This window comes from Oncorhynchus tshawytscha, linkage group LG05 (genome assembly GCF_018296145.1).
Source record: "Oncorhynchus tshawytscha isolate Ot180627B linkage group LG05, Otsh_v2.0, whole genome shotgun sequence".
Taxonomy (NCBI): Eukaryota; Metazoa; Chordata; class Actinopteri; order Salmoniformes; family Salmonidae; genus Oncorhynchus; species Oncorhynchus tshawytscha.
The window spans coordinates 54,216,065-54,240,899 of record NC_056433.1 but is presented as its reverse complement, the minus strand read 5'-3'; the positions used below and the strand labels follow the sequence as shown (position 1 = coordinate 54,240,899).

The following is a 24,835-nucleotide window of genomic DNA, read 5'->3' as shown; positions in this document are numbered from 1 at the left end:
TTGGCACTGCCTTGTCTTGTATCTTCTGACTACTACATGCGTTTAACAGTGCTGAGAAGGCCACCACAGCTTCAGGCTAACTGCTGCTGTGAATGAGATCGTAGAAGAGAAGTGCTTGTAAATACTTCCATCTCAATCACCTCATTGAGATTAACAGTTAACCTGACTGCTGCCTCTCAGGGGTTTTCATGTCAGTGTCAAACAGAACAAAGTGCAAAGGGACAGAGCGGTGCTTGAACACACTCATAGGGGAGGAGGACACCAACTATCTCGGAGAGGATACCCTTGTTGCCTTTTTGAGTGATTTAGGAGACCCCTTCTGAAATTGGTCAGGGTTTTTGCAGGTAGAGGGTTCATATATGGAAAAGATTATGATTGGAACTATGGAGTTGTACGCCAAGGTAAGTGTTTACGCCTGTATGTCTGAATAGCGGAGTAGACTTCTTTTTTGACAGTTTATTTTCAACAAAGTCATAGTTTATCCAGAGGGTTAAGTACCTTGCCCAAAGGTAGGCACATTGACAGATGTTTCTAGTTGGACCTGGGATTTGTTTTCTAGTTGGCTCTGGGATTCAAACAGCAACCTTTCAGTTAGTGGCCTAACGCTCTGAACCACTAGGCTACCTGCTGGCTACCTTATGTATGTATCACGATGGCATCATCTAGTAATAGATATGTAATAACTGGAAATGCTTTAAATGCCCATGCTCAAGGAACTAGACTCTTCTAGCAATGACACACACAATATCATATTGCACAGGAAGTGTTGTGTGTTGGGATAGATCTGCAAGAACATAATGAGTAATCCAAGATGAGACAGAGAGGGATGACGGACGTTAATTCTTAACGACATTTAGGGTGTTTTGTGCTGATGGACGACAAATGTCTTGCTTGGGTGGGACCTGGCAGTGTAACAGTAGAAGGCGCACAGAGTAATGACAGACTGTAGAGCAGTAGAACAGATAGTGTCCTGTGTGATGTAATACTATCCTCTACAGCTGTGTTTTTGGGCAACTGGCAGTTGGGCCTGTCCACCTGGTGTGAAAGTGATACAGCCACGGCGTGTTGGTCATTAGTACAGGAAATCCCCCTCAATGCATGCTTACTTTTCACTGGGTTTCTTCAAGGAGCTCAACGTTTGTGATAACGTTTATTTCTATAACAGGGTGCCAGTGTGTGGGTACCTGACCCAGAGGCAGTGTGGGTATCAGCCAAGCTCCTCAAGGACTACAACCTTGGAGATGAGAATGTGGTGCTGCAGATCAGCGATGGCAGGGTGACACACTCACACACAGTCAACAGCTGGCATACTGTAGATGTATTGTTAGTCGGTCTTGTATAAGCATTTGATAATGACAAATATTTAATGTGCCACCCCTCTAGGAGGTGCAGTACCCAGTGGCGCCACCCTCTGGCCTCCCCCCTCTGGCGAACCCTGATATTCTGGAGGGGGAGAATGACCTCACTGCTCTCAGCTTCCTGCACGAGCCTGCTGTTCTACACAACCTGAGAGTCCGATTCCTGGACTACAGCAGCATTTACACCTACTGTGGTAAGGAACAGAGAGAGGGGGAGAGAGGAAATATGATGGAGAGACAGAGAGAGGAATAGGTTGAGAGAGATGGAGAGAGAGACAGAAAGAGATCAAGGGTGGAGGTCTTTCTTCAGATGCTGTTTTGCCAGTGGACATATATGCCGCTCCTGTGTGCTCCTGCTTTTATGATTATGGCCTCATGGCCACATAATCTTTACTAGGTGTAAAGTTCACAGGGACATGGCCTCCTCTCTTTGGCGTCATACAAATTGGTTCTCCATAAGATGCTAAATAAACATTAACCTGAGAACACATGCATCTTATGTGATTGCTGTGATATGTTGCAGACATAAACAATAATCAAAGTAGTTTTGATATATAAAAAGTCACAGGAAAAATAATAATATCTTGTATTCTTACAGATTCCTTTTATTCGATTAATAACACTGTCATTTACAGTGGTGGAAAAAGTACCCAATTGTCATACTTGAGTAAAAGTAAAGATACCTTAATAGAAAATGACTCAAGTAAAAGTGAAAATTGCCCAATAAAATACTACTTGAGTGAAAGTCTAAAAGTATTTGGTTATAAATATACTTAAGTATCAAAAGTAAAAGTTTAAATCATTTCAAATTCCTAATATTAAGCAAACCAAACAGCCCGATCTTGGTTTTTTAATTTACGGACAGCCAGGAGCACACTCCAACACTCAGACATAATTTAATTTACAAACAAAGCATGTGTGTTTAGTGAGTCCGCCAGATCAGAGGCGGTACGGGTGACCAGGGATGTTATCTTGATACGTGTCTGAATTGGACCATTTTCCAGTCCTTCTAAGCATTCAAAATGTAACTAGTACTTTTGGTTGTCATGGAAATGTCTGGAGTAAAAAGTACATTATACAATGTAGTGGACTAAATGTAAAAGTTGTCAAAAATATAGGTAGTAAAGTACAGATACCCCGAAAAACTACTTCAATAATACTTTAATGTATTTTTACTCAAGTACTTTAAACCATTGGTCATTCACACCAACTGCTCATTCCAGGGATTGTGTTGGTGGCCCTCAACCCATATGACCAGCTGCCCATCTATGGAGAGGAAGTGATCGATGCCTACAGTGGGCAGGACATGGCTGACATGGAGCCTCACATCTTCTCTGTGGCAGAAGAGGCCTACCGCACCATGACCAGGTCAGGGGTTAAAGGTCAAGGGCCAGGGGTCACCCTAGTCTTTGGGCTCCATTTTATATGCCCTTTGTTACCTCAAAACACTGTCGTTTTGCCTGCTCCTTGAGCCAGGTTTGCTGTTCTTTGTAAAGAGCTCTATACAGACAAAATAGCAGTGACACGAGAGAGCCTTTGATCGGATCTCTTTAGTTGCCCTGTGTGACAAATAGCTCTGTACATGACAAGATTATTAAGAGGGTAGTTGTCTATGTGTGCAGGGAGGAGAAGAACCAGTCCATTATAATCAGTGGGGAATCTGGAGCAGGGAAAACAGTCTCTGCTAAGTTCACCATGCGCTACTTTGCTGTGGTGGGGGGAGCAGCCCAGCAGACCAGTGTGGAGGAGAGAGTACTGGCCTCTAACCCCATCATGGAGGTACTGACATGTGGGTGAATGAGTTCTCTTAACCTGCAATGCGGTTCACTCACATTTTTTTTTTTTTTGAAGAGTGTGATTTTGGAAAAAACATGTATTTTGCATATAGAAAATGAGTACTGTATTATATCAGTATTCAGTTGTAAAGGTAATAGCTAAAACAGTGTAATGTATCGTATTTGTAATTCTTTCCTTTACTCTTTAGTCCATTGGGAATGCTAAGACTACACGCAATGACAACAGTAGCCGATTTGGGAAGTACATTGAGATCGGCTTCGGACGGAAGGGGGACATCATTGGGGCCAACATGAGGACGTACCTGCTGGAGAAGTCTCGAGTCGTCTTTCAGGCGTCACAGGAGAGAAACTACCACATCTTCTACCAGCTGTGTGCTTCTAGAGACCTGCCAGAGATGAGAGTCCTCAAACTGGGTGAGACTGGACCGCAATGTATTCAGGAACTTATTACAACGTCAACAGCAGGGAACAGATGAACGTCAATGGGTCTAGCCGTGTATTTCAGAATGTGTTCCTTACGTGTTTTGATGTGTGTTTCTGTAGGTGGTGCGGAAACGTTCCGCTACACGAACCAAGGAGGGGAAGATTCCATGCAGATCCCAGGCACTGATGATGTAGTAGATCTGGAGCGCACTCGCAATGCTTTCACCATTCTAGGTATACAGCTTCTACATTAAACACGTCTATGCTAACATGTTTACTCTGACTGTAGTGGTATGCAGTTTGAACATGCCGGTGTTGTGTGTACTCCTCCAGGTGTGCCTCCGGACCAGCAGATGGAGCTCTTCAGGATCCTTGCAGCTGTTCTGCACCTGGGCAATGTCAACATCCAGGCCAGTGGGAGAGGTGGTGATCGAAGTTACATTGATGTAAGATTTTTTGTTTGTTCTTAAATTTTTGTTCAGTATTTCCCTAAAACTCTCACATAATTTGTTAAAATATTCCATAACCAGGGGGAGGAGCGTTCCCTGTCGGTGTTCTCCAAGCTGCTGGGGGTGGAGAGGACCCAGATGGCCCACTGGCTGTGCCACCGCAGGCTGACAGTAGGGGGAGAGATGCTGGTCAAGCCCATGCCTGGTCAGCAGTCCCTAGAGGCCCGGGATGCCCTGGCCAAGCATGTGTACGGTCAGCTGTTCACCTGGACAGTGACCCGGCTCAACTCAGCCCTTCGAGCCCAGAGCGAGAAGCCCAAGTCATTTATTGGGGTGCTGGACATCTATGGGTGAGTAGAAAGGGCAGGGGGTCACACCTTAGATGAAGTTGTTGTTATACCTGTAATTACTGTAATGACTGTAGTAACAACACATTATTAACATGTTGATTTCCCTTTTTGTCCATTTCTCTTTGGCAGGTTTGAGACGTTTGAAAGGAACAGTTTTGAACAGTTCTGTATAAATTATGCCAATGAGAAATTGCAGCAGCAATTCAACAGGGTGAGTCACCAAGTGTGTGTGGGGGGTTGGACATCAATATGAATGTGAGTCTGTGTCCATGAACTTGTTATCCTCATGTCCCCTCGGTAACCCTTGGTCTCCCTCTCCTCCCCTCACTCATGCAGCACGTGTTCCAGTTGGAGCAGGAGGAGTATGTCCGTGAGGAGCTGCCGTGGAGCAGGATAGAGTTCAGTGATAACCAGCCGTGCATCGCTCTCATCGAGGGACAGCTGGGCCTGCTCGACCTGCTGGATGAGGAGTGCAGGGTCAGTCAGTCACAGTCCTGGTTTCTATCAAGACCACATTGTGTTGTGTCTGGTTTGTGTTCATGTGTCCAAACCGGTTTGAAATACAATAAGTACATGTACTCAGGATATGCATCTAAATCATTACTGAGTGCACTGACAAGCCATGAACGCCTTGTGATGGATTTGATCCCCAACAATTTAAAAAAAGATATATGTATATATAAAACAAAAGCAAGTCCTGCCAGAAATGTTTTTCTCCTACTGAAAGTCAAACTTCAAAGTATTTATATAAAAAACAGAAGATTTATCAAATGTACATTGATCCAGAAAAACTTTACCTCCCATGGTGTCTGTTTCCTTGATCAGATGCCCAAAGGTTCAGAGGAGAGCTGGGCTAGGAAGCTGTATGATCAGCATCAGAGTAACAACCCCAGTCCACACTTCCGCAAACCCCGAATGTCCAACACTGCCTTCATCATCCTGCACTTTGCTGACATGGTGAGCTAGTTATATTAGCCAGAGTATATTAGATGCTTCAGTTTGACCTGTTTGCAGAATGTGCTGGTTGCTGTAAAGTATTTCACTTAAACTTTTTTATTTTGTTTGTCAGGTCCAATATGAATGTGATGGGTTTTTAGACAAGAACCGGGATACAGTTTTTGAGGAACCCATCAACATCCTAAGAGCCAGTCAGGTATCACCGGTCAATGTTTTAAATTACAACTCTGATGATCTGCATTCACACAGTGATGATCTGCAGCTTCCCCTGTCAGAAGTCTTGGCTCACTTTTCTTACCTCCCTGTCAGTTTTGAGTGCATCTGAAGAGTAGAGGAATTTGAGGGAGGCTCTCTGAGGAACCAGATTTCAGCTGTCCACTTTTGTCGGACTGGGGTGAAATCTAGGCTGAGATCAAGATCCTAGGGTGAAATGGAGGACAGTAGAGGGAGAGATGAAGCCTTATTAACATACTGTAACCCTGCCTGTCTCTCTGTCAGTCTGAGCTGGTGTCTGAGCTGTTCCAGCAGAAGCCAGTAGGGGGCAGTCTGTCCCTCTCAGAGGGGAAGTCCTCTCTGCCCAATGGCAGTCTGCGCTCTGGCCCTGGGATGAGAGCTCAGCGGGAACACAAACTCACTGTGGGCTTCCAGGTACTGTATGCCTCCCCCTGCCGTGGCCAAGCAACACCATTCGTGTCCAGCTTTTAACAGTAGACAGAATGTATTTGTTTGAAGTAATAATGTCTGTATTACTTCATCCATGGCTCGTTGCATGTTGTTGTATGTCCTATGGACTGTAGGACAGGAGTGTGAGTTTGTGTGTTCCTCCATGTTTCTTCAAACAGTTCCGTCAGTCTCTGCAGCTGCTGATGGACACTCTGAACAGCACCACCCCTCACTACATCCGCTGTATTAAGCCCAATGACCTCAAAGAGCCTTTTATGTGAGTAAGACCCCTGTGCTCCTGCCATGTGTGTGCGGTTTGTGGTGGGGGAGGCATGTGTGTGCGGTGTGTTAAACAGTGTGTATTATGTGGAGAGAGGTGTGTGTGTAGTATGATAAACAGTATGTTATCTGTGTTTGTTGGGTGTGCAGTGTGTATTATGTGTTGTGTTGTGTGTATAATATCAATATTGTCAGTAGGGGTTTGTGTGTGTGTGTGTGCAGCGTGTTAAGCAGATTTCCCCTCTCAGGTTTGACCCTAAAAGGGCCGTCCAGCAGCTGCGAGCCTGTGGGGTGCTAGAGACCATACGCATCAGTGCTGCAGGCTACCCATCCAGGTACACAGCACATTTAACATCAGCTTCACCTCTGGAATATTCACAGATAAACCCATCACAGAAAATGAATACATAGTAGCATAGTTATTTCACCGATGCAGAACACTGTATCTGTCCTGTAGCCACCAACATTTATGAAAAACGCACAATTAAAGATCTCAAGAGTATTTGTACTCACTCTGTGAAAATGTGTCCCTCTCTTCCTTCCACCATCTTGGTTCCAGGTGGACCTATGCAGAGTTCTTCAGCCGGTACCGGGTGCTACTGCGCGGGGGTGGGGTTCAGACTCAGGAACAGATCCAGGCGTCGTGCCAGAGGGCCCTGCCGGAGCTCATTCCAGACCCGGAACAGTATTGCTTTGGGAAGACCAAGGTGTTCTTCCGTGCTGGGCAGGTGGCTCTGCTGGAGAGGCTGAGGGCAGAGAGACTGAGGGCGGCCGGGGTGATCATCCAGAGCTGGGTCAGAGGCTGGCTGGGCCGCAGGCGATACATCAAGACACGCTGGGCAACACTCACCATCCAGAGATACACAAGAGGAGCCCTGGCTAGGCGGTGAGAGCAGAATGACTGACTATGTGACACAACAGCACGTCAATCTGCTTTACACTTCATACTGTCATATAGTACAGTGTGTCTCAGCAGTAGGCTACCTACATTTGTCCAACTATTTAAGCGACTGTTCTGATCTGTGTGATCTAGGCTGGCAGACCTTCTGCGCTACACCAAGGCAGCGCTGATCATCCAGAAGACATACCGTATGGTGGCGATAAGACAGATGTTTCTGATGATCCGCGAGGCCACCGTCACCATCCAGGCTTTCACCAGGGGCTCGCTAGCACGACGCCAATACAGACGGGTGAGGAAACGCTGGCACGAAGGCCCCAGAATCTTTTTATCAGTGCATCTAATGTTTTTATTTACAGCTTAAATATAAAATGCATTTCATACATGTGATAACTTGAACCTCCAGAGATAAGTCACGGCAGGGCTCCAGCCCCAGGAACTATTCCTCAGTAATATCAGATCCAGATTCTAGACTATCCTGATACACTGAGTGTACAGGAACACCTTCCTAATATTGAGTTGCGTCCCCTTTTGCCCTCAGAACAGCCTCAATACATTGTGGCATGGACTCTCTCATTCCACAGAGATGCTGGCCCATGTTGACTCCAGTGCTTCCAACAGTTGTGTTAAATTAACTGGATGTCCTTTGGGTGGTGGACCATTCTTAATACACACGGGAAACTGTTGAGGGTGAAATACCCATCAGCTTTGCAGTCCTTGACACTACCTACTACTTGACTGGCACCTACTACCATACCCTCTGAATGGCACACACGCTCAATCCTTGCCTCAAGGCTTAAAAATCCTTCTTTATCTCCTCCCCTTCATCTACACTGATGGAAATGTATTCAACAGGTGACATCAATAAGGGATCATACCTTTCACCTGGATTCACCTTGTCAGTCTATGTTTTGTACACTCAGTGTCCTTAATCATAACTGTAATCATAACTGTGTGCAATAATATAATGCATCCCTTCTATCCTCTCCCTCCCCAGGTGGTGGCAGAGCGGGCTGCGGTGTTGCTCCAGTCTGCAGTGCGTGGCTGGCTGGCCCGCCTTGCTTACAGGAGGGTGAGGGCCGCCATAGTGTTGATGCAGTGTTGTGTGAGGCGGCGGGCTGCCAGGAGGGAGCTGCTGAAGCTGAAGGCAGAGGCTCGCTCGGTGGAGAAGTTCAGAGAACTCAACAAGGGCATGGAGGTCAAACTGATGCAGCTACAGCTCAGGGCCGACCAGAAGGTGAGATGCTGGTGTCATGGAAGGTGATGAGAAAGGGATGGGTAGAGGTGTAGAAGGGTGGAGAAGCCTGAGAAGGGGATGGTGAGTGGGCTTAGAAGAAGATGGGTGGTTTTGGATGGGTAGAGGAGACCAGGTGTTTCTAGGGGGCTGATGAATTTTAATGAACTGTTTAGAGGTTTTGGTACAACCAGAGTGGAAAAAATAAATGTGCAAAATGAATAATACAGAAGTGGACCGTTATGTGTGTTTATGTGTGTTTGTGTGGGTTTATGTGTGTGTGTGTATGTGTGGGTTTATGTGTGTGTTTATGTATGTGTTTATGTGTGTGTTTATGTGTGTGTGTGTTTGTGTGGGTTTATGTGTACTTTATATGTGTGTATTTGTGTGTGTGTTTATATGTGTGTGTGTGTGTGTGTGTGTGTGTTTGTGTGGGTTTATGTGTGTGTGTGTGTGTGTATGTGTGGGTTTATGTGTGTGTTTATGTGTGTTTGTGTGTGTGTATGTGTGTGTTTATGTGGGTTTATGTATGTGTTTATGTGTATGTGTGTGTTTATGTGGGTTTATGTATGTGTTTATGTGTGTGTGTGTATGTGTGTGTGTTTGTGTGGGTTTATGTGTGTGTTTATGTGTGTGTTTGTGTGTGTGTGTGTGTGTGTGTGTGTGTTTGTGTGGGTTTATGTGTGTGTGTGTGTTTGTGTGGGTTTATGTGTGTTTTATGTGTGTATTTGTGTGTGTGTTTATGTGTGTGTGTGTGTGTGTGTGTGTGTTTGTGTGGTTTATGTGTGTGTGTTTGTGTGGGTTTATGTGTGTGTGTATGTGTGTGTGTATGTGTGTGTTTATGTGTGTGTTTATGTGTGTGTTTGTGTGTGTTTGTGTGTGTATGTGTGTGTTTATGTGGGTTTATGTATGTGTTTATGTGTGTGTGTGTTTGTGTGGGTTTATGTGTGTGTTTACGTGTGTGTATGTATGTGTGTTTATGTGTGTGTATGTGTGTGTTTGTGTGTGTGTGTATGTGTGTGTTTATGTATGTGTGTGTTTATGTGTGTGTTTATCTATGTATGTGTTTATGTGTGTGTATGTGTGTGTTTATGTATGTGCGTGTTTATGTGCGTGTTTATGTGTGTGTTTATGTGTGTGTTTATGTGTGTGTGTCCAGGCCAGGGAGAGCGGTGCTCTGAGAGAGACCCTCCAGGCAGAGCGTAAGGCCCACAACACTGAGCTGGACACCCTGCGGGGGGCGCTAGTTAAGCTGGAGTACCAGTTAGAGACCCAGCTCCAGACTCAGCAGTCTCAGCCCAGCACCGCCATCACAGATGAGGAGACGGAGGAGAGGAGGAGGGCAGAGGAGAAAGCAGCCCAGGAGATCCTACGACTCACACAGGTAGGTCTTGTTGGTCCTAATGGATCCGAAACAGCTCTTATGTTTTTCTGCAGAATAGTGGTATTTAAGATCTCTCTTCTTTCTCTGTTTACAGGAGGTGCAGGTCCTGCGGGTTGAGAGGGACTGTTTGGGGAAAGAGAAGGAGGATCTGACCACTCGATTACTGGAGCAGGAGACAGCTCAGGAGGGTAGGTCTATTCATAACAGGTATCTGTTTTCAGTGCTTCTCTCTCAATTTACTTTGAATCCTATGTTTTATGTCTGTGCATCCAGAGAGTGTAGTACAGGCTGTGGCCCAGGAAGGTAAAGCTCTGACAGCAGAGCTGGATGAGGAGAGGAGGAAGTACCAGGGTCTGCTCAGAGAGTTCACCAGGCTGGAGCAGAGATACGAAAACCTACGGGAAATGAGCATGCTCACTGAGGTACTCACACATTATATTCAACTCCATATTCCACTAGCCTGGGTGCCGGCCTTTCTGTTTTGCCTATGTGACGTATCAATGTAGCATTGTTGAGAGATACCCAGGTTATAATATTCAACCTCGCTGAAAAATATGATATTTCTCTGTGTTACCGATGCAGCACTCTAAGGGCTACAGACGGACAGATTCAAATCAAAGCCTGATCATGGAGCCCCCATCTCCTTCCCCGATGTCGCCGCCCTTTTCCGGGCCCCCTACCTTCCCAGCCACACCTTCCTTCTTCGGCCTCCCTCCCTTCCCCTCTCCGGAGGAGGTGAGGAGGGTTAGTGTGACGTCCCCCACCGCAGAGAGGAGGGCCTGGCTTAGCTCTGACACACTCATGGTGAGATGCCCTCCCTCCCTCTGGATGGCTCCCGAACGGGGAATCAGTAGGAGATGTGTGGTTCAGTTCTACTTGTCAATCAATCAATATGGCTCCTGTGGCTGAGACTGTGCTCTGTTCTTTACCCAGGACACTTTGATGGAGAATATGGGTGTGGCTAAAGACTCAGCCGGGAAGATGACCGGAGAAGACCTGTGGCACGCCTATGATGCTGTACGAGTGGCCAACAAGTCAGTCCCTATTCCCTGATCAATACGTTCACAGCAATATCATTATATTTGATCATTTAAAGAATACACATATATTCTACCCCCTGTCTGTGTGTAACTGTTAGGTTCCTGGAGAACCAGCTGCGTAGCCAGCGCTCTCAGGAGGAGGCGGAGCTGGAGGCTAAACGGACGTGCTCTGATCCCTCCCCCTCTGCAGACCAGCAGGTAGGGTCTCGTATGAGCGGTCTCGTCAGGTGGACTACAGTGCAGATTCTGTTACTTTGAGCATCACCGCTGTAAACGTGTCATAATGGCCCTGCATGTGTGCTCAATGTTCAGTACCTGGTGGAACTGGTGGAAGCCAGGGAGCAGGAGGTCTGCAGACTGAGGAGAGAACTGAAGGAGCTGAGACACACAGTCACACTCAGAAGACTACTGGCACAGACAGGTCTGGACAACACATAACTACATACTTGAAAAATGTCTTGACCGAAATGTCTACAAAATAAATGTGTGGAGGGACACATCGATATCGATCATACTTGTTTGCTCGTCCCCCTAGGTCCAGTGCTTTCCCAGTCCACAGAGGATTCCTCTGCCCCCCATGCCAAAGCTGGGACTGTCACAGGGCTGCTGGAGTGTAGGAAGAGGGATGAGGCCAAGCTCATGAAGACCCTCATCACAGGTAGGACCCCTAACCCTATCTCCATCTGTATAATTCGTGAATGTGCCCTCAAACCTCTGTGTTTGTTCCAGACGTGAGGGTGGACAGTGCCCTCTCCCTGCCCCCTGGCCTGGCTGCTAGTGTGCTGTTCCTGTGTGTACGCCAGGCAGACTGTAGCGGAGACCAAATCCGCGCCCGCTCTCTCTGCACTGCTGCTGTCACTGCCATGAAGGGGGCTCTGAAAGTGCGCACACACGCACGCACACACACACACGCACACGCACGCACACACACACACACACACGCACACACGCACGCACGCACACACACACACACGCACGCACACGCACGCACGGACGCTGGTATGCACGCACACACGCACACGCACACGCACACACACGCACGCACACACACACATACACACACACACACACACACTTCTCTGCTTTTCAATCATGGCTCTCTTACAGGTCTGTTTCTTATTCATTTGTTGTGTCTTTGTTTTCCCCTCCTATCAGAAACACTGTAATGATGTGGACATGACAGCACTGTGGCTGAAAAATGCCTGCCTTCTCAATGACCTACTGACCCAGCACTCCAAACAGGTAAGGCATCGACACCTCTCATCAAAATGTTACCAATGTCATGTTATTATCACTAAATAATATCATATGTTATTATCACTAAATAATATCATATGTTATCATCACTAAATAATGTCAGGAGTTATTATCACTAAATAATGTCATATGTTATTATCACTAAATAATGTCAGGAGTTATTATCACTAAATAATGTCATATGTTATTATCACTAAATAATATCATATGTTATTATCACTAAATAATGTCAGGAGTTATTATCACTAAATAATGTCATATGTTATTATCACTAAATAATGTCAGGAGTTATTATCACTAAATAATGTCATATGTTATTATCACTAAATAATATCATATGTTATTATCACTAAATAATGTCAGGAGTTATTATCACTAAATAATGTCAGGAGTTATTATCACTAAATAATGTCATATGTTATTATCACTAAATAATGTCATATGTTATTATCACTAAATAATGTCAGGAGTTATTATCACTAAATAATGTCATATGTTATTATCACTAAATAATGTCAGGAGTTATTATCACTAAATAATGTCAGGAGTTATTCATGGCCATTTAAGCTGACCGGGGAAATACACCCCTAGTTATTGAGTTCATGGCAACAACAGCCATTACATACATACTTCAACATGTGATTGACAGACAGTTTTTGTGCTTGGTCTGTAGGATGAGGATTTGGTTCCGTTGACCTCTGACCTGAGTGAGTTAAACCGTGCTCTGAGTGCCCTCTGTATCCAGGCCTATCAGCAGCTCCTGTCCATCTCAGAAACCCGCCTGCAGCCCATCATTGGTAGGACTGACCAACTCCAGAACAATATCAAAACCAACCCAACCAGTCGACTAAATGTTGTATCATAGTTTGCTTTCATTCCACTACGTAACCCTTCAACAGTAGCTCCTGTTCCCCTGACCCACTCAATCCCTCCACAGTTCCTGCCATGCTGGAGAGTGAGATGATCCCAGGACTGTCTGGGTCGGGGGTAAAGCTGGGGAACTTTAGGAAGCGTGCGGGGTCTGATCCCAGGGCCGTAGAGAGGAATGCAGGGGAGACCCCTAGTATGGCTGCAGTGCTGAGGGAGCTGGGTGCCCTCCACACGGCCCTGTCCCGTCAGGCCCTACCCCCCACCCTGATGGAGCAGGCCTTCCGTCAGCTCACCCACCTCCTTTCTGCCTCTGCCCTCAACAGCCTGCTGCTACGCAAGGACATGTGTAGCTGGAGCCGCGGCTTGCAGATACGGTCAGAGGACAGAAACACACATACACACACAGGGCCTGAGCAGGAACAAGTTTCAGTAAAAGATATGCAGCCAGATGTCTAATATAAAGCTAGGGCTCTATTCAATCTGTATTGTGGAAGTTCGGCACTAAAGCCCAATTGAAATTTAAAGGCAAGGTTCTCGCCGCGCGTTGGCTTAGACTGCATTCCCAGTAAACGCTGTGTATGTCATACCAAACGGAAATGACCTTTATATTTCTATCGTGCAATCTGTAACGCTTCAGCATTGAATAGAGCCACTAGTGTTGGTTTCCAAAGGGGACAGTTTGCAAGTAGAGTACCAGGTGACTTTTGGACCTGACTCCATTCTTTTTGTTCTGCTGGGTTCTGCCAGGTATAATGTGAGTCTGCTGGAGGAGTGGCTGCGGACCCGTGGGCTGCAGGCAGGGGGAGCTGTGGCCCTGTTGGAGCCTCTCATCCAGGCCGCTCAGCTCCTGCAAGTGGGCAAGAAGACAGACGCTGACGCACAGGCCCTCGTTCACACCTGCACTGCCCTGTCTACCCAGCAGGTAGCCCCTTATCACTATTACTACACTAGTGGTTTTTAAGCTGGTATTGGCAGGGTGAAATGTTCAAAGTGTTGTAGATATTATTTAAATAGAATAAAACCAATATGATTCTGTGAACATTATTTCCTTCACTAGAAAACCATGTTATTTTTATACAGTATATGTCTATGTACACATCCTTGCAGGGCTAACTGTGTCTCTGTTCCAGATTGTGAAGATTCTGACCCTGTACACCCCTCACAGTGACCTAGAGGAGAGGGTGACACTCAATTTTATCCGCACAGTGCAGGTACAGTACCATAATACACACAACAATAATGTAAACTTCTCATAACATGGCATATTGAATTTTCATCTGAATGAATGACATTTTATTTTTGTGTCAAATCACCAGTTGGCAACCCATCCCTTATGGGATTAATTGACACATAAACATTACAATCATTTACTGTGAAAATTCTGTGATAATTATTGTGTGGCAGTTGTGACTGTTGCGACAGTCCTCTTTACACCCTCACAGGCTGTCTGAAGTCCATATACTGACTGTCTTCACTAGGGTTGTGGTGTGGTCTGGTTACCAGTAGTGTGGTCTGGTTACCAGTAGTGCGGTTGTGTTAACAGTAGTGTGGTCTGGTTACCAGTAGTGTGGTCTGGTTACCAGTAGTGCGGTTGTGTTACTAGTAGTGTGGTCTGGTTACCAATAGTGTGGTTGTGTTACCAGTAGTGTGGTCTGGTTACCAGTAGTTTGGTCTGGTTACCAGTAGTGTGGTTGTGTTACCAGTAGTGTGGTCTGGTTACCAGTAGTGTGGTCTGGTTACCAGTAGTGTGGTCTGGTTACCAGTAGTGTGGTTGTGTTACCAGTAGTGTGGTTGTGTTACCAGTAGTGTGGTCTGGTTACCAGTAGTGTGGTCTGGTTACCAGTAGTGTAGTTGTGTTACCAGTAGTGTAGTTGTGTTACCAGTAGTGTGGTCTGGTTACCAGTAGTGCGGTTGTGTTACCAGTAGTGCGGTTGTGTTACCAGTAGTGTGGTCTGGTTACCAGTAGTGTGGGTGTGTTACCAGTAGTGTGGTTGTATTACCAGTAGTGTGGTCTGGTTACCAGTAGTGTGGTCTGGTTACCAGTAGTGTGGTTGTATTACCAGTAGTGTGGTCTGGTTACCAGTAGTGCGGTTGTGTTACCAGTAGTGCGGTTGTGTTACCAGTAGTGTGGTCTGGTTACCAGTAGTACGGTTGTGTTACCAGTAGTGCGGTTGTGTTACCAGTAGTGTGGTCTGGTTACCAGTAGTGCAGTTTTGTTACTAGTAGTGTGGTCTGGTTACCAGTAGTGCGGTCTGGTTACCAGTAGTTTGGTCTGGTTACCAGTAGTGTGGTTGTATTACCAGTAGTGTGGTCTGGTTACCAGTAGTGCGGTCTGGTTACCAGTAGTGTGGTTGTGTTACCAGTAGTGTGGTCTGGTTACCAGTAGTGTGGTTGTGTTACCAGTAGTGTGGTTGTATTACCAGTTGAGGTTGTATTACCAGTAGTGTGGTCTGGTTACCAGTAGTGTGGTCTGGTTACCAGTAGTGTGGTCTGGTTACCAGTAGTGTGGTTGTGTTACCAGTAGTGTGGTCTGGTTACCAGTAGTGTGGTTGTGTTACCAGTAGTGGTCTGGTTACCAGTAGTGTGGTTGTATTACCAGTAGTATGGTCTGGTTACCAGTAGTGTGGTCTGGTTACCAGTAGTGTGGTTGTATTACCAGTAGTGTGGTCTGGTTACCAGTAGTGAGGTTGTATTACCAGTAGTGTGGTCTGGTTACCAGCAGTGTGGTTGTATTACCAGTAGTGTGGTTGTGTTACCAGTAGTGTGGGCTGGTTACCAGTAGTGTGGTTGTGTTACCAGTAGTGTGGTCTGGTTACCAGTAGTGTGGTTGTATTACCAGTAGTGTGGTCTGGTTACCAGTAGTGTGGGCTGGTTACCAGTAGTGTGGTTGTATTACCAGTAGTGTGGTCTGGTTACCGGTAGTGTGGTTGTGTTACCAGTAGTGTGGTTGTATTACCAGTAGTGTGGTTGTGTTACCAGTAGTGTGGTTGTGTTACCAGTAGTGTGGTCTGGTTACCAGTAGTGTGGTCTGGTTACCAGTAGTGTGGTCTGGTTACCAGTAGTGTGGTTGTATTACCAGTAGTGTGGTTGTATTACCAGTAGTGTGGTTGTATTACCAGTAGTGTGGTCTGGTTACCAGTAGTGTGGTCTGGTTACCAGTAGTGTGGTTGTATTACCAGTAGTGTGGTCTGGTTACCAGTAGTGTGGTCTGGTTACCAGTAGTGTGGTTGTATTACCAGTAGTGTGGTTGTATTACCAGTAGTGTGGTCTGGTTACCAGTAGTGTGGTTGTATTACCAGTAGTGTGGTTGTGTTACCAGTCGTGTGGCCTGGTTTCCAGTAGTGTGGTTGTGTTACCAGTAGTGTGGTTGTATTACCAGTAGTGTGTTCTGGTTACCAGTAGTGTGGTTGTATTACCAGTAGTGTGGTTGTATTACCAGTAGTGTGGACTGGTTACCAGTAGTGTGGTTGTATTACCAGTAGTGTGGTCTGGGTACCAGTAGTGTGGCCTGGTTACCAGTAGTGTGGTTGTGTTACCAGTTGTGTGGTTGTATTACCAGTAGTGTGGCCTGGTTACCAGTAGTGTGGTCTGGTTACCAGTAGTGTGGTTGTATTACCAGTAGTGTGGTCTGGTTACCAGTAGTGAGGTTGTATTACCAGTAGTGTGGTCTGGTTACCAGTAGTGTGGTTGTATTACCAGTAGTGTGGTTGTGTTACCAGTAGTGTGGGCTGGTTACCAGTAGTGTGGTTGTGTTACCAGTAGTGTGGTCTGGTTACCAGTAGTGTGGTTGTATTACCAGTAGTGTGGCCTGGTTACCAGTAGTGTGGGCTGGTTACCAGTAGTGTGGTTGTATTACCAGTATTGTGGTCTGGTTACCGGTAGTGTGGTTGTGTTACCAGTAGTGTGGTTGTATTACCAGTAGTGTGGTTGTGTTACCAGTAGTGTGGTTGTGTTACCAGTAGTGTGGTCTGGTTACCAGTAGTGTGGTCTGGTTACCAGTAGTGTGGTTGTATTACCAGTAGTGTGGTTGTATTACCAGTAGTGTGGTCTGGTTACCAGTAGTGTGGTCTGGTTACCAGTAGTGTGGTCTGGTTACCAGTAGTGTGGTTGTATTACCAGTAGTGTGGTCTGGTTACCAGTAGTGTGGTCTGGTTACCAGTAGTGTGGTTGTATTACCAGTAGTGTGGTTGTATTACCAGTAGTGTGGTCTGGTTACCAGTAGTGTGGTTGTATTACCAGTAGTGTGGTTGTGTTACCAGTAGTGTGGCCTGGTTTCCAGTAGTGTGGTTGTGTTACCAGTAGTGTGGTTGTATTACCAGTAGTGTGGTCTGGTTACCAGTAGTGTGGTTGTATTACCAGTAGTGTGGTCTGGTTACCAGTAGTGTGGTCTGGTTACCAGTAGTGTGGTTGTGTTACCAGTAGTGTGGTTGTGTTACCAGTAGTGTGGTCTGGTTACCAGTAGTGTGGTTGTGTTACCAGTAGTGTGGTCTGGTTACCAGTAGTGTGGTCTGGTTACCAGTAGTGTGGTTGTATTACCAGTAGTGTGGTTGTATTACCAGTAGTGTGGTCTGGTTACCAGTAGTGTGGTTGTGTTACCAGTAGTGTGGTCTGGTTACCAGTAGTGTGGTCTGGTTACCAGTAGTGTGGTTGTATTACCAGTAGTGTGGTTGTATTACCAGTAGTGTGGTCTGGTTACCAGTAGTGTGGTCTGGTTACCAGTAGTGTGGTTGTATTACCAGTAGTGTGGTCTGGTTACCAGTAGTGTGGGCTGGTTACCAGTAGTGTGGTTGTATTACCAGTAGTGTGGTCTGGTTACCGGTAGTGTGGTTGTGTTACCAGTAGTGTGGTTGTATTACCAGTAGTGTGGTTGTGTTACCAGTAGTGTGGTTGTGTTACCAGTAGTGTGGTCTGGTTACCAGTAGTGTGGTCTGGTTACCAGCAGTGTGGTTGTATTACCAGTAGTGTGGTTGTATTACCAGTAGTGTGGTTGTATTACCAGTAGTGTGGTCTGGTTACCAGTAGTGTGGTCTGGTTACCAGTAGTGTGGTCGTATTACCAGTAGTGTGGTCTGGTTACCAGTAGTGTGGTCTGGTTACCAGTAGTGTGGTTGTATTACCAGTAGTGTGGTTGTATTACCAGTAGTGTGGACTGGTTACCAGTAGTGTGGTTGTATTACCAGTAGTGTGGTTGTGTTACCAGTCGTGTGGCCTGGTTTCCAGTAGTGTGGTTGTGTTACCAGTAGTGTGGTTGTATTACCAGTAGTGTGTTCTGGTTACCAGTAGTGTGGTTGTATTACCAGTAGTGTGGTTGTATTACCAGTAGTGTGGACTGGTTACCAGTAGTGTGGTTGTATTACCAGTAGTGTGGTCTGGGTACCAGTAGTGTGGCCTGGTTACCAGTAGTGTGGTTGTGTTACCAGTTGTGTGGTTGTATTACCAGTAGTGTGGCCTGGTTACCAGTAGTGTGGCCTGGTTACCAGTAGTGTGGTCTGGTTACCAGTAGTGTGGTTGTATTACCAGTAGTGTGGTCTGGTTACCAGTAGTGAGGTTGTATTACCAGTAGTGTGGTCTGGTTACCAGTAGTGTGGTTGTATTACCAGTAGTGTGGTTGTGTTACCAGTAGTGTGGGCTGGTTACCAGTAGTGTGGTTGTGTTACCGGTAGTGTGGTCTGGTTACCAGTAGTGTGGTTGTATTACCAGTAGTGTGGTCTGGTTACCAGTAGTGTGGTCTGGTTACCAGTAGTGTGGTTGTATTACCAGTAGTGTGGCCTGGTTACCAGTAGTGTGGTTGTGTTACCAGTAGTGTGGTTGTATTACCAGTAGTGTGGTTGTGTTACCAGTAGTGTGGTTGTGTTACCAGTAGTGTGGTCTGGTTACCAGTAGTGTGGTCTGGTTACCAGTAGTGTGGTTGTATTACCAGTAGTGTGGTTGTATTACCAGTAGTGTGGTCTGGTTACCAGTAGTGTGGTTGTATTACCAGTGTGTGGTCTGGTTACCAGTAGTGTGGTCTGGTTACCAGTAGTGTGGTTGTATTACCAGTAGTGTGGTTGTATTACCAGTAGTGTGGTCTGGTTACCAGTAGTGTGGTTGTATTACCAGTAGTGTGGTTGTGTTACCAGTAGTGTGGCCTGGTTTCCAGTAGTGTGGTTGTGTTACCAGTAGTGTGGTTGTATTACCAGTAGTGTGGTCTGGTTACCAGTAGTGTGGTCTGGTTACCAGTAGTGTGGTTGTATTACCAGTAGTGTGGTCTGGTTACCAGTAGTGTGGTTGTATTACCAGTAGTGTGGTTGTATTACCAGTAGTGTGGTCTGGTTACCAGTAGTGTGGTTGTATTACCAGTAGTGTGGTTGTGTTACCAGTAGTGTGGTCTGGTTTCCAGTAGTGTGGTTGTGTTACCAGTAGTGTGGTTGTATTACCAGTAGTGTGGTCTGGTTACCAGTAGTGTGGTTGTATTACCAGTAGTGTGGTCTGGTTACCAGTAGTGTGGTCTGGTTACCAGTAGTGTGGTTGTGTTACCAGTAGTGTGGTTGTGTTACCAGTAGTGTGGTCTGGTTACCAGTAGTGTGGTTGTGTTACCAGTAGTGTGGTCTGGTTACCAGTAGTGTGGTCTGGTTACCAGTAGTGTGGTTGTATTACCAGTAGTGTGGTTGTATTACCAGTAGTGTGGTCTGGTTACCAGTAGTGTGGTCTGGTTACCAGTAGTGTGGTCTGGTTACCAGTAGTGTGGTCTGGTTACCAGTAGTGTGGTTGTATTACCAGTAGTGTGGTCTGGTTACCAGTAGTGTGGTTGTATTACCAGTAGTTTGGTCTGGTTACCAGTAGTGTGGTTGTGTTACCAGTTGTGTGGTTGTATTACCAGTAGTGTGGTCTGGTTACCGGTAGTGTGGTCTGGTTACCAGTAGTGTGGTTGTGTTACCAGTAGTGTGGTCTGGTTACCAGTAGTGTGGTCCTGTTACCAATAGTGTGGTTGTATTACCAGTAGTGTGGTCTGGTTACCAGTAGTGTGGTCTGGTTACCAGTAGTGTGGTTGTATTACCAGTAGTGTGGTCTGGTTACCAGTAGTGTGGGCTGGTTACCAGTAGTGTGGTTGTATTACCAGTAGTGTGGTCTGGTTACCGGTAGTGTGGTTGTGTTACCAGTAGTGTGGTTGTATTACCAGTAGTGTGGTTGTGTTACCAGTAGTGTGGTTGTGTTACCAGTAGTGTGGTCTGGTTACCAGTAGTGTGGTCTGGTTACCAGTAGTGTGGTTGTATTACCAGTAGTGTGGTTGTATTACCAGTAGTGTGGTTGTATTACCAGTAGTGTGGTCTGGTTACCAGTAGTGTGGTCTGGTTACCAGTAGTGTGGTTGTATTACCAGTAGTGTGGTCTGGTTACCAGTAGTGTGGTCTGGTTACCAGTAGTGTGGTTGTATTACCAGTAGTGTGGTTGTATTACCAGTAGTGTGGTCTGGTTACCAGTAGTGTGGTTGTATTACCAGTAGTGTGGTTGTGTTACCAGTCGTGTGGCCTGGTTTCCAGTAGTGTGGTTGTGTTACCAGTAGTGTGGTTGTATTACCAGTAGTGTGTTCTGGTTACCAGTAGTGTGGTTGTATTACCAGTAGTGTGGTTGTATTACCAGTAGTGTGGACTGGTTACCAGTAGTGTGGTTGTATTACCAGTAGTGTGGTCTGGGTACCAGTAGTGTGGCCTGGTTACCAGTAGTGTGGTTGTGTTACCAGTTGTGTGGTTGTATTACCAGTAGTGTGGCCTGGTTACCAGTAGTGTGGCCTGGTTACCAGTAGTGTGGTCTGGTTACCAGTTGTGTGGTTGTATTACCAGTAGTGTGGTCTGGTTACCAGTAGTGAGGTTGTATTACCAGTAGTGTGGTCTGGTTACCAGTAGTGTGGTTGTATTACCAGTAGTGTGGTTGTGTTACCAGTAGTGTGGGCTGGTTACCAGTAGTGTGGTTGTGTTACCAGTAGTGTGGTCTGGTTACCAGTAGTGTGGTTGTATTACCAGTAGTGTGGTCTGGTTACCAGTAGTGTGGGCTGGTTACCAGTAGTGTGGTTGTATTACCAGTAGTGTGGTCTGGTTACCGGTAGTGTGTTTGTGTTACCAGTAGTGTGGTTGTATTACCAGTAGTGTGGTTGTGTTACCAGTAGTGTGGTTGTGTTACCAGTAGTGTGGTGGTTACCAGTAGTGTGGTCTGGTTACCAGTAGTGTGGTTGTATTACCAGTAGTGTGGTTGTATTACCAGTAGTGTGGTCTGGTTACCAGTAGTGTGGTCTGGTTACCAGTAGTGTGGTTGTATTACCAGTAGTGTGGTCTGTTTACCAGTAGTGTGGTCTGGTTACCAGTAGTGTGGTTGTATTACCAGTAGTGTGGTTGTATTACCAGTAGTGTGGTCTGGTTACCAGTAGTGTGGTTGTATTACCAGTAGTGTGGCCTGGTTTCCAGTAGTGTGGTTGTGTTACCAGTAGTGTGGTTGTATTACCAGTAGTGTGGTCTGGTTACCAGTAGTGTGGTCTGGTTACCAGTAGTGTGGTTGTATTACCAGTAGTGTGGTTGTATTACCAGTAGTGTGGTCTGGTTACCAGTAGTGTGGTTGTATTACCAGTAGTGTGGTTGTGTTACCAGTAGTGTGGCCTGGTTTCCAGTAGTGTGGTTGTGTTACCAGTAGTGTGGTTGTATTACCAGTAGTGTGGTCTGGTTACCAGTAGTGTGGTTGTATTACCAGTAGTGTGGTCTGGTTACCAGTAGTGTGGTTGTATTACCAGTAGTGTGGTCTGGTTACCAGTAGTGTGGTTGTGTTACCAGTAGTGTGGTCTGGTTACCAGTAGTGTGGGCTGGTTACCAGTAGTGTGGTCTGGTTACCAGTAGTGTGGTTGTGTTACCAGTAGTGTGGTCTGGTTACCAGTAGTGTGGTTGTGTTACCAGTAGTGTGGTCTGGTTACCAGTAGTGTGGTTGTATTACCAGTAGTGTGGTCTGGTTACCAGTAGTGTGGTTGTGTTACCAGTAGTGTGGTCTGGTTACCAGTAGTGTGGTCTGGTTACCAGTAGTGTGGTCTGGTTACCAGTAGTGTGGTCTGGTTACCAGTAGTGTGGTCTGGTTACCAGTAGTGTGGTTGTGTTACCAGTAGTGTGGTCTGGTTACCAGTAGTGTGGTCTGGTTACCAGTAGTGTGGTTGTGTTACCAGTAGTGTGGTCTGGTTACCAGTAGTGTGGTCTGGTTACCAGTAGTGTGGTCTGGTTACCAGTAGTGTGGTCTGGTTACCAGTAGTGTGGTCTGGTTACCAGTAGTGTGGTCTGGTTACCAGTAGTGTGGTCTGGTTACCAGTAGTGTGGTTGTATTACCAGTAGTGTGGTCTGGGTACCAGTAGTGTGGCCTGGTTACCAGTAGTGTGGTTGTGTTACCAGTTGTGTGGTTGTATTACCAGTAGTGTGGCCTGGTTACCAGTAGTGTGGCCTGGTTACCAGTAGTGTGGTCTGGTTACCAGTTGTGTGGTTGTATTACCAGTAGTGTGGTCTGGTTACCAGTAGTGAGGTTGTATTACCAGTAGTGTGGTCTGGTTACCAGTAGTGTGGTTGTATTACCAGTAGTGTGGTTGTGTTACCAGTAGTGTGGGCTGGTTACCAGTAGTGTGGTTGTGTTACCAGTAGTGTGGTCTGGTTACCAGTAGTGTGGTTGTATTACCAGTAGTGTGGTCTGGTTACCAGTAGTGTGGGCTGGTTACCAGTAGTGTGGTTGTATTACCAGTAGTGTGGTCTGGTTACCGGTAGTGTGGTTGTGTTACCAGTAGTGTGGTTGTATTACCAGTAGTGTGGTTGTGTTACCAGTAGTGTGGTTGTGTTACCAGTAGTGTGGTCTGGTTACCAGTAGTGTGGTCTGGTTACCAGTAGTGTGGTTGTATTACCAGTAGTGTGGTTGTATTACCAGTAGTGTGGTCTGGTTACCAGTAGTGTGGTCTGGTTACCAGTAGTGTGGTTGTATTACCAGTAGTGTGGTCTGGTTACCAGTAGTGTGGTCTGGTTACCAGTAGTGTGGTTGTATTACCAGTAGTGTGGTTGTATTACCAGTAGTGTGGTCTGGTTACCAGTAGTGTGGTTGTATTACCAGTAGTTTGGTCTGGTTACCAGTAGTGTGGTTGTGTTACCAGTAGTGTGGTTGTGTTACCAGTAGTGTGGTCTGGTTACCAGTAGTGTGGTCTGGTTACCAGTAGTGTGGTTGTATTACCAGTAGTGTGGTTGTATTACCAGTAGTGTGGTCTGGTTACCAGTAGTGTGGTTGTATTACCAGTAGTGTGGTTGTGTTACCAGTAGTGTGGCCTGGTTTCCAGTAGTGTGGTTGTGTTACCAGTAGTGTGGTTGTATTACCAGTAGTGTGGTCTGGTTGCCAGTAGTGTGGTTGTATTACCAGTAGTGTGGTCTGGTTACCAGTAGTGTGGTTGTATTACCAGTAGTGTGGTCTGGTTACCAGTAGTGTGGTTGTGTTACCAGTAGTGTGGTCTGGTTACCAGTAGTGTGGGCTGGTTACCAGTAGTGTGGTCTGGTTACCAGTAGTGTGGTTGTGTTACCAGTAGTGTGGTCTGGTTACCAGTAGTGTGGTTGTGTTACCAGTAGTGTGGTCTGGTTACCAGTAGTGTGGTTGTATTACCAGTAGTGTGGTCTGGTTACCAGTAGTGTGGTTGTGTTACCAGTAGTGTGGTCTGGTTACCAGTAGTGTGGTCTGGTTACCAGTAGTGTGGTCTGGTTACCAGTAGTGTGGTCTGGTCCAGTAGTGTGGTCTGGTTACCAGTAGTGTGGTTGTGTTACCAGTAGTGTGGTCTGGTTACCAGTAGTGTGGTCTGGTTACCAGTAGTGTGGTTGTGTTACCAGTAGTGTGGTCTGGTTACCAGTTACCAGTAGTGTGGTCTGGTTACCAGTAGTGTGGTCTGGTTACCAGTAGTGTGGTCTGGTTACCAGTAGTGTGGTCTGGTTACCAGTAGTGTGGTCTGGTTACCAGTAGTGTGGTCTGGTTACCAGTAGTGTGGTTGTGTTACGGTCATCATTTCCTCTCATCCATCAGGCTCTGCTGAAGGAGCGTTCAGGCGGTCAGCCTCCACAGCTGCTGATGGATGTACGGCGTGTGTTCCCCGTCACCTTCCCCTACCTGCCACCCCCGCCTGTCCGCGCTGACCAGCTGGACATCCCAGACTCCCTCAAAATCTCCTTCCTACGACGGCCTTAGAGGAAGCAGTAGTTATTCACTGTGGATTACACTCTTTTCTGAAGTGTTGGTACTGCTACCTCTGGTCTTTTTCCTGCAGGCTATACAGTATATCAAAGTAATTCTAAGTGAATAATACATGTCATTTTTGATCAGTCATAAGTATTCTGTATCAGGCATTCTTTCAGTAGCACAAGTATAGGACTCTTACTGCTACTCTTCCTGCGAGGGTTATTGTGCTGTTAGAATGGCCATATGGATTCTTTCTCATCTGTTCCAGAATATGGATTTTGGACACATAGATTTCCTTATCTGTACTAAGATTACATTATTGCCTGTCTGCTGATTGACATTTCCCTATTTGATACATCCCACATACTTCAGTGCCTACCCATGTGTAGTTTTCCACTGGGACACGTTGTACGTTGGAAGTGTGTGCTTAATATATTGTTTAATTGGTAATAAGTTCCAGATATCAGAATTTATAATTGTATAATGTAAACTTAACATGTTTTTCACTCTGATCAATCATTTAAACTTAATGTCTGACCCATAATGAAGACTATGAAAAAGAGTTCAGATTTTGTCTAACATTTTATTGGAATCAGAAACACAGCAACGCTGCAGTCCCCCACCTCAACCCTCAAGAAGAACAACCAGAATAAATACAAAAATTAGAAACATCTTCAGTA

The 24,835-nt window shown here is 46.0% G+C and overlaps 1 protein-coding gene across 1 annotated transcript; it reads left to right on the top strand.

The window, feature by feature from the left end:
* The first annotated feature begins 53 nt into the window (after positions 1-53).
* si:dkey-110c1.10 (unconventional myosin-Vb) lies at positions 54-24,717 on the top strand. Its single transcript, XM_024421365.2, has 34 exons — positions 54-401; positions 1,166-1,276; positions 1,384-1,552; positions 2,582-2,726; positions 2,981-3,137; positions 3,343-3,568; positions 3,698-3,811; positions 3,911-4,023; positions 4,108-4,376; positions 4,506-4,587; positions 4,713-4,853; positions 5,202-5,333; positions 5,446-5,529; positions 5,832-5,981; positions 6,176-6,273; positions 6,524-6,610; positions 6,835-7,161; positions 7,309-7,465; positions 8,171-8,410; positions 9,567-9,791; positions 9,886-9,979; positions 10,065-10,213; positions 10,374-10,595; positions 10,725-10,825; positions 10,930-11,029; positions 11,144-11,252; positions 11,367-11,489; positions 11,561-11,712; positions 11,987-12,073; positions 12,762-12,885; positions 13,026-13,332; positions 13,706-13,880; positions 14,089-14,169; positions 24,003-24,717. Exons 1-34 carry the CDS (start codon positions 360-362, stop codon positions 24,162-24,164), a joined length of 5,055 nt encoding a protein of 1,684 aa, XP_024277133.1. The 5' UTR covers positions 54-359; the 3' UTR covers positions 24,165-24,717.
* Positions 24,718-24,835: the final 118 nt, after the last annotated feature.

Excerpts from the sequence above, each read along its gene's own strand:
- si:dkey-110c1.10 (XM_024421365.2), top strand. The coding sequence starts at position 360 with ATGGAAAAGATTATGATTGGAACTATGGAGTTGTACGCCAAG. Across the intron at positions 4,588-4,712 it reads TGCAGCAGCAATTCAACAGG|CACGTGTTCCAGTTGGAGCA; the intron begins GTGAGTCACCAA and ends TCACTCATGCAG. Across the intron at positions 7,162-7,308 it reads AGAGGAGCCCTGGCTAGGCG|GCTGGCAGACCTTCTGCGCT; the intron begins GTGAGAGCAGAA and ends TGTGTGATCTAG.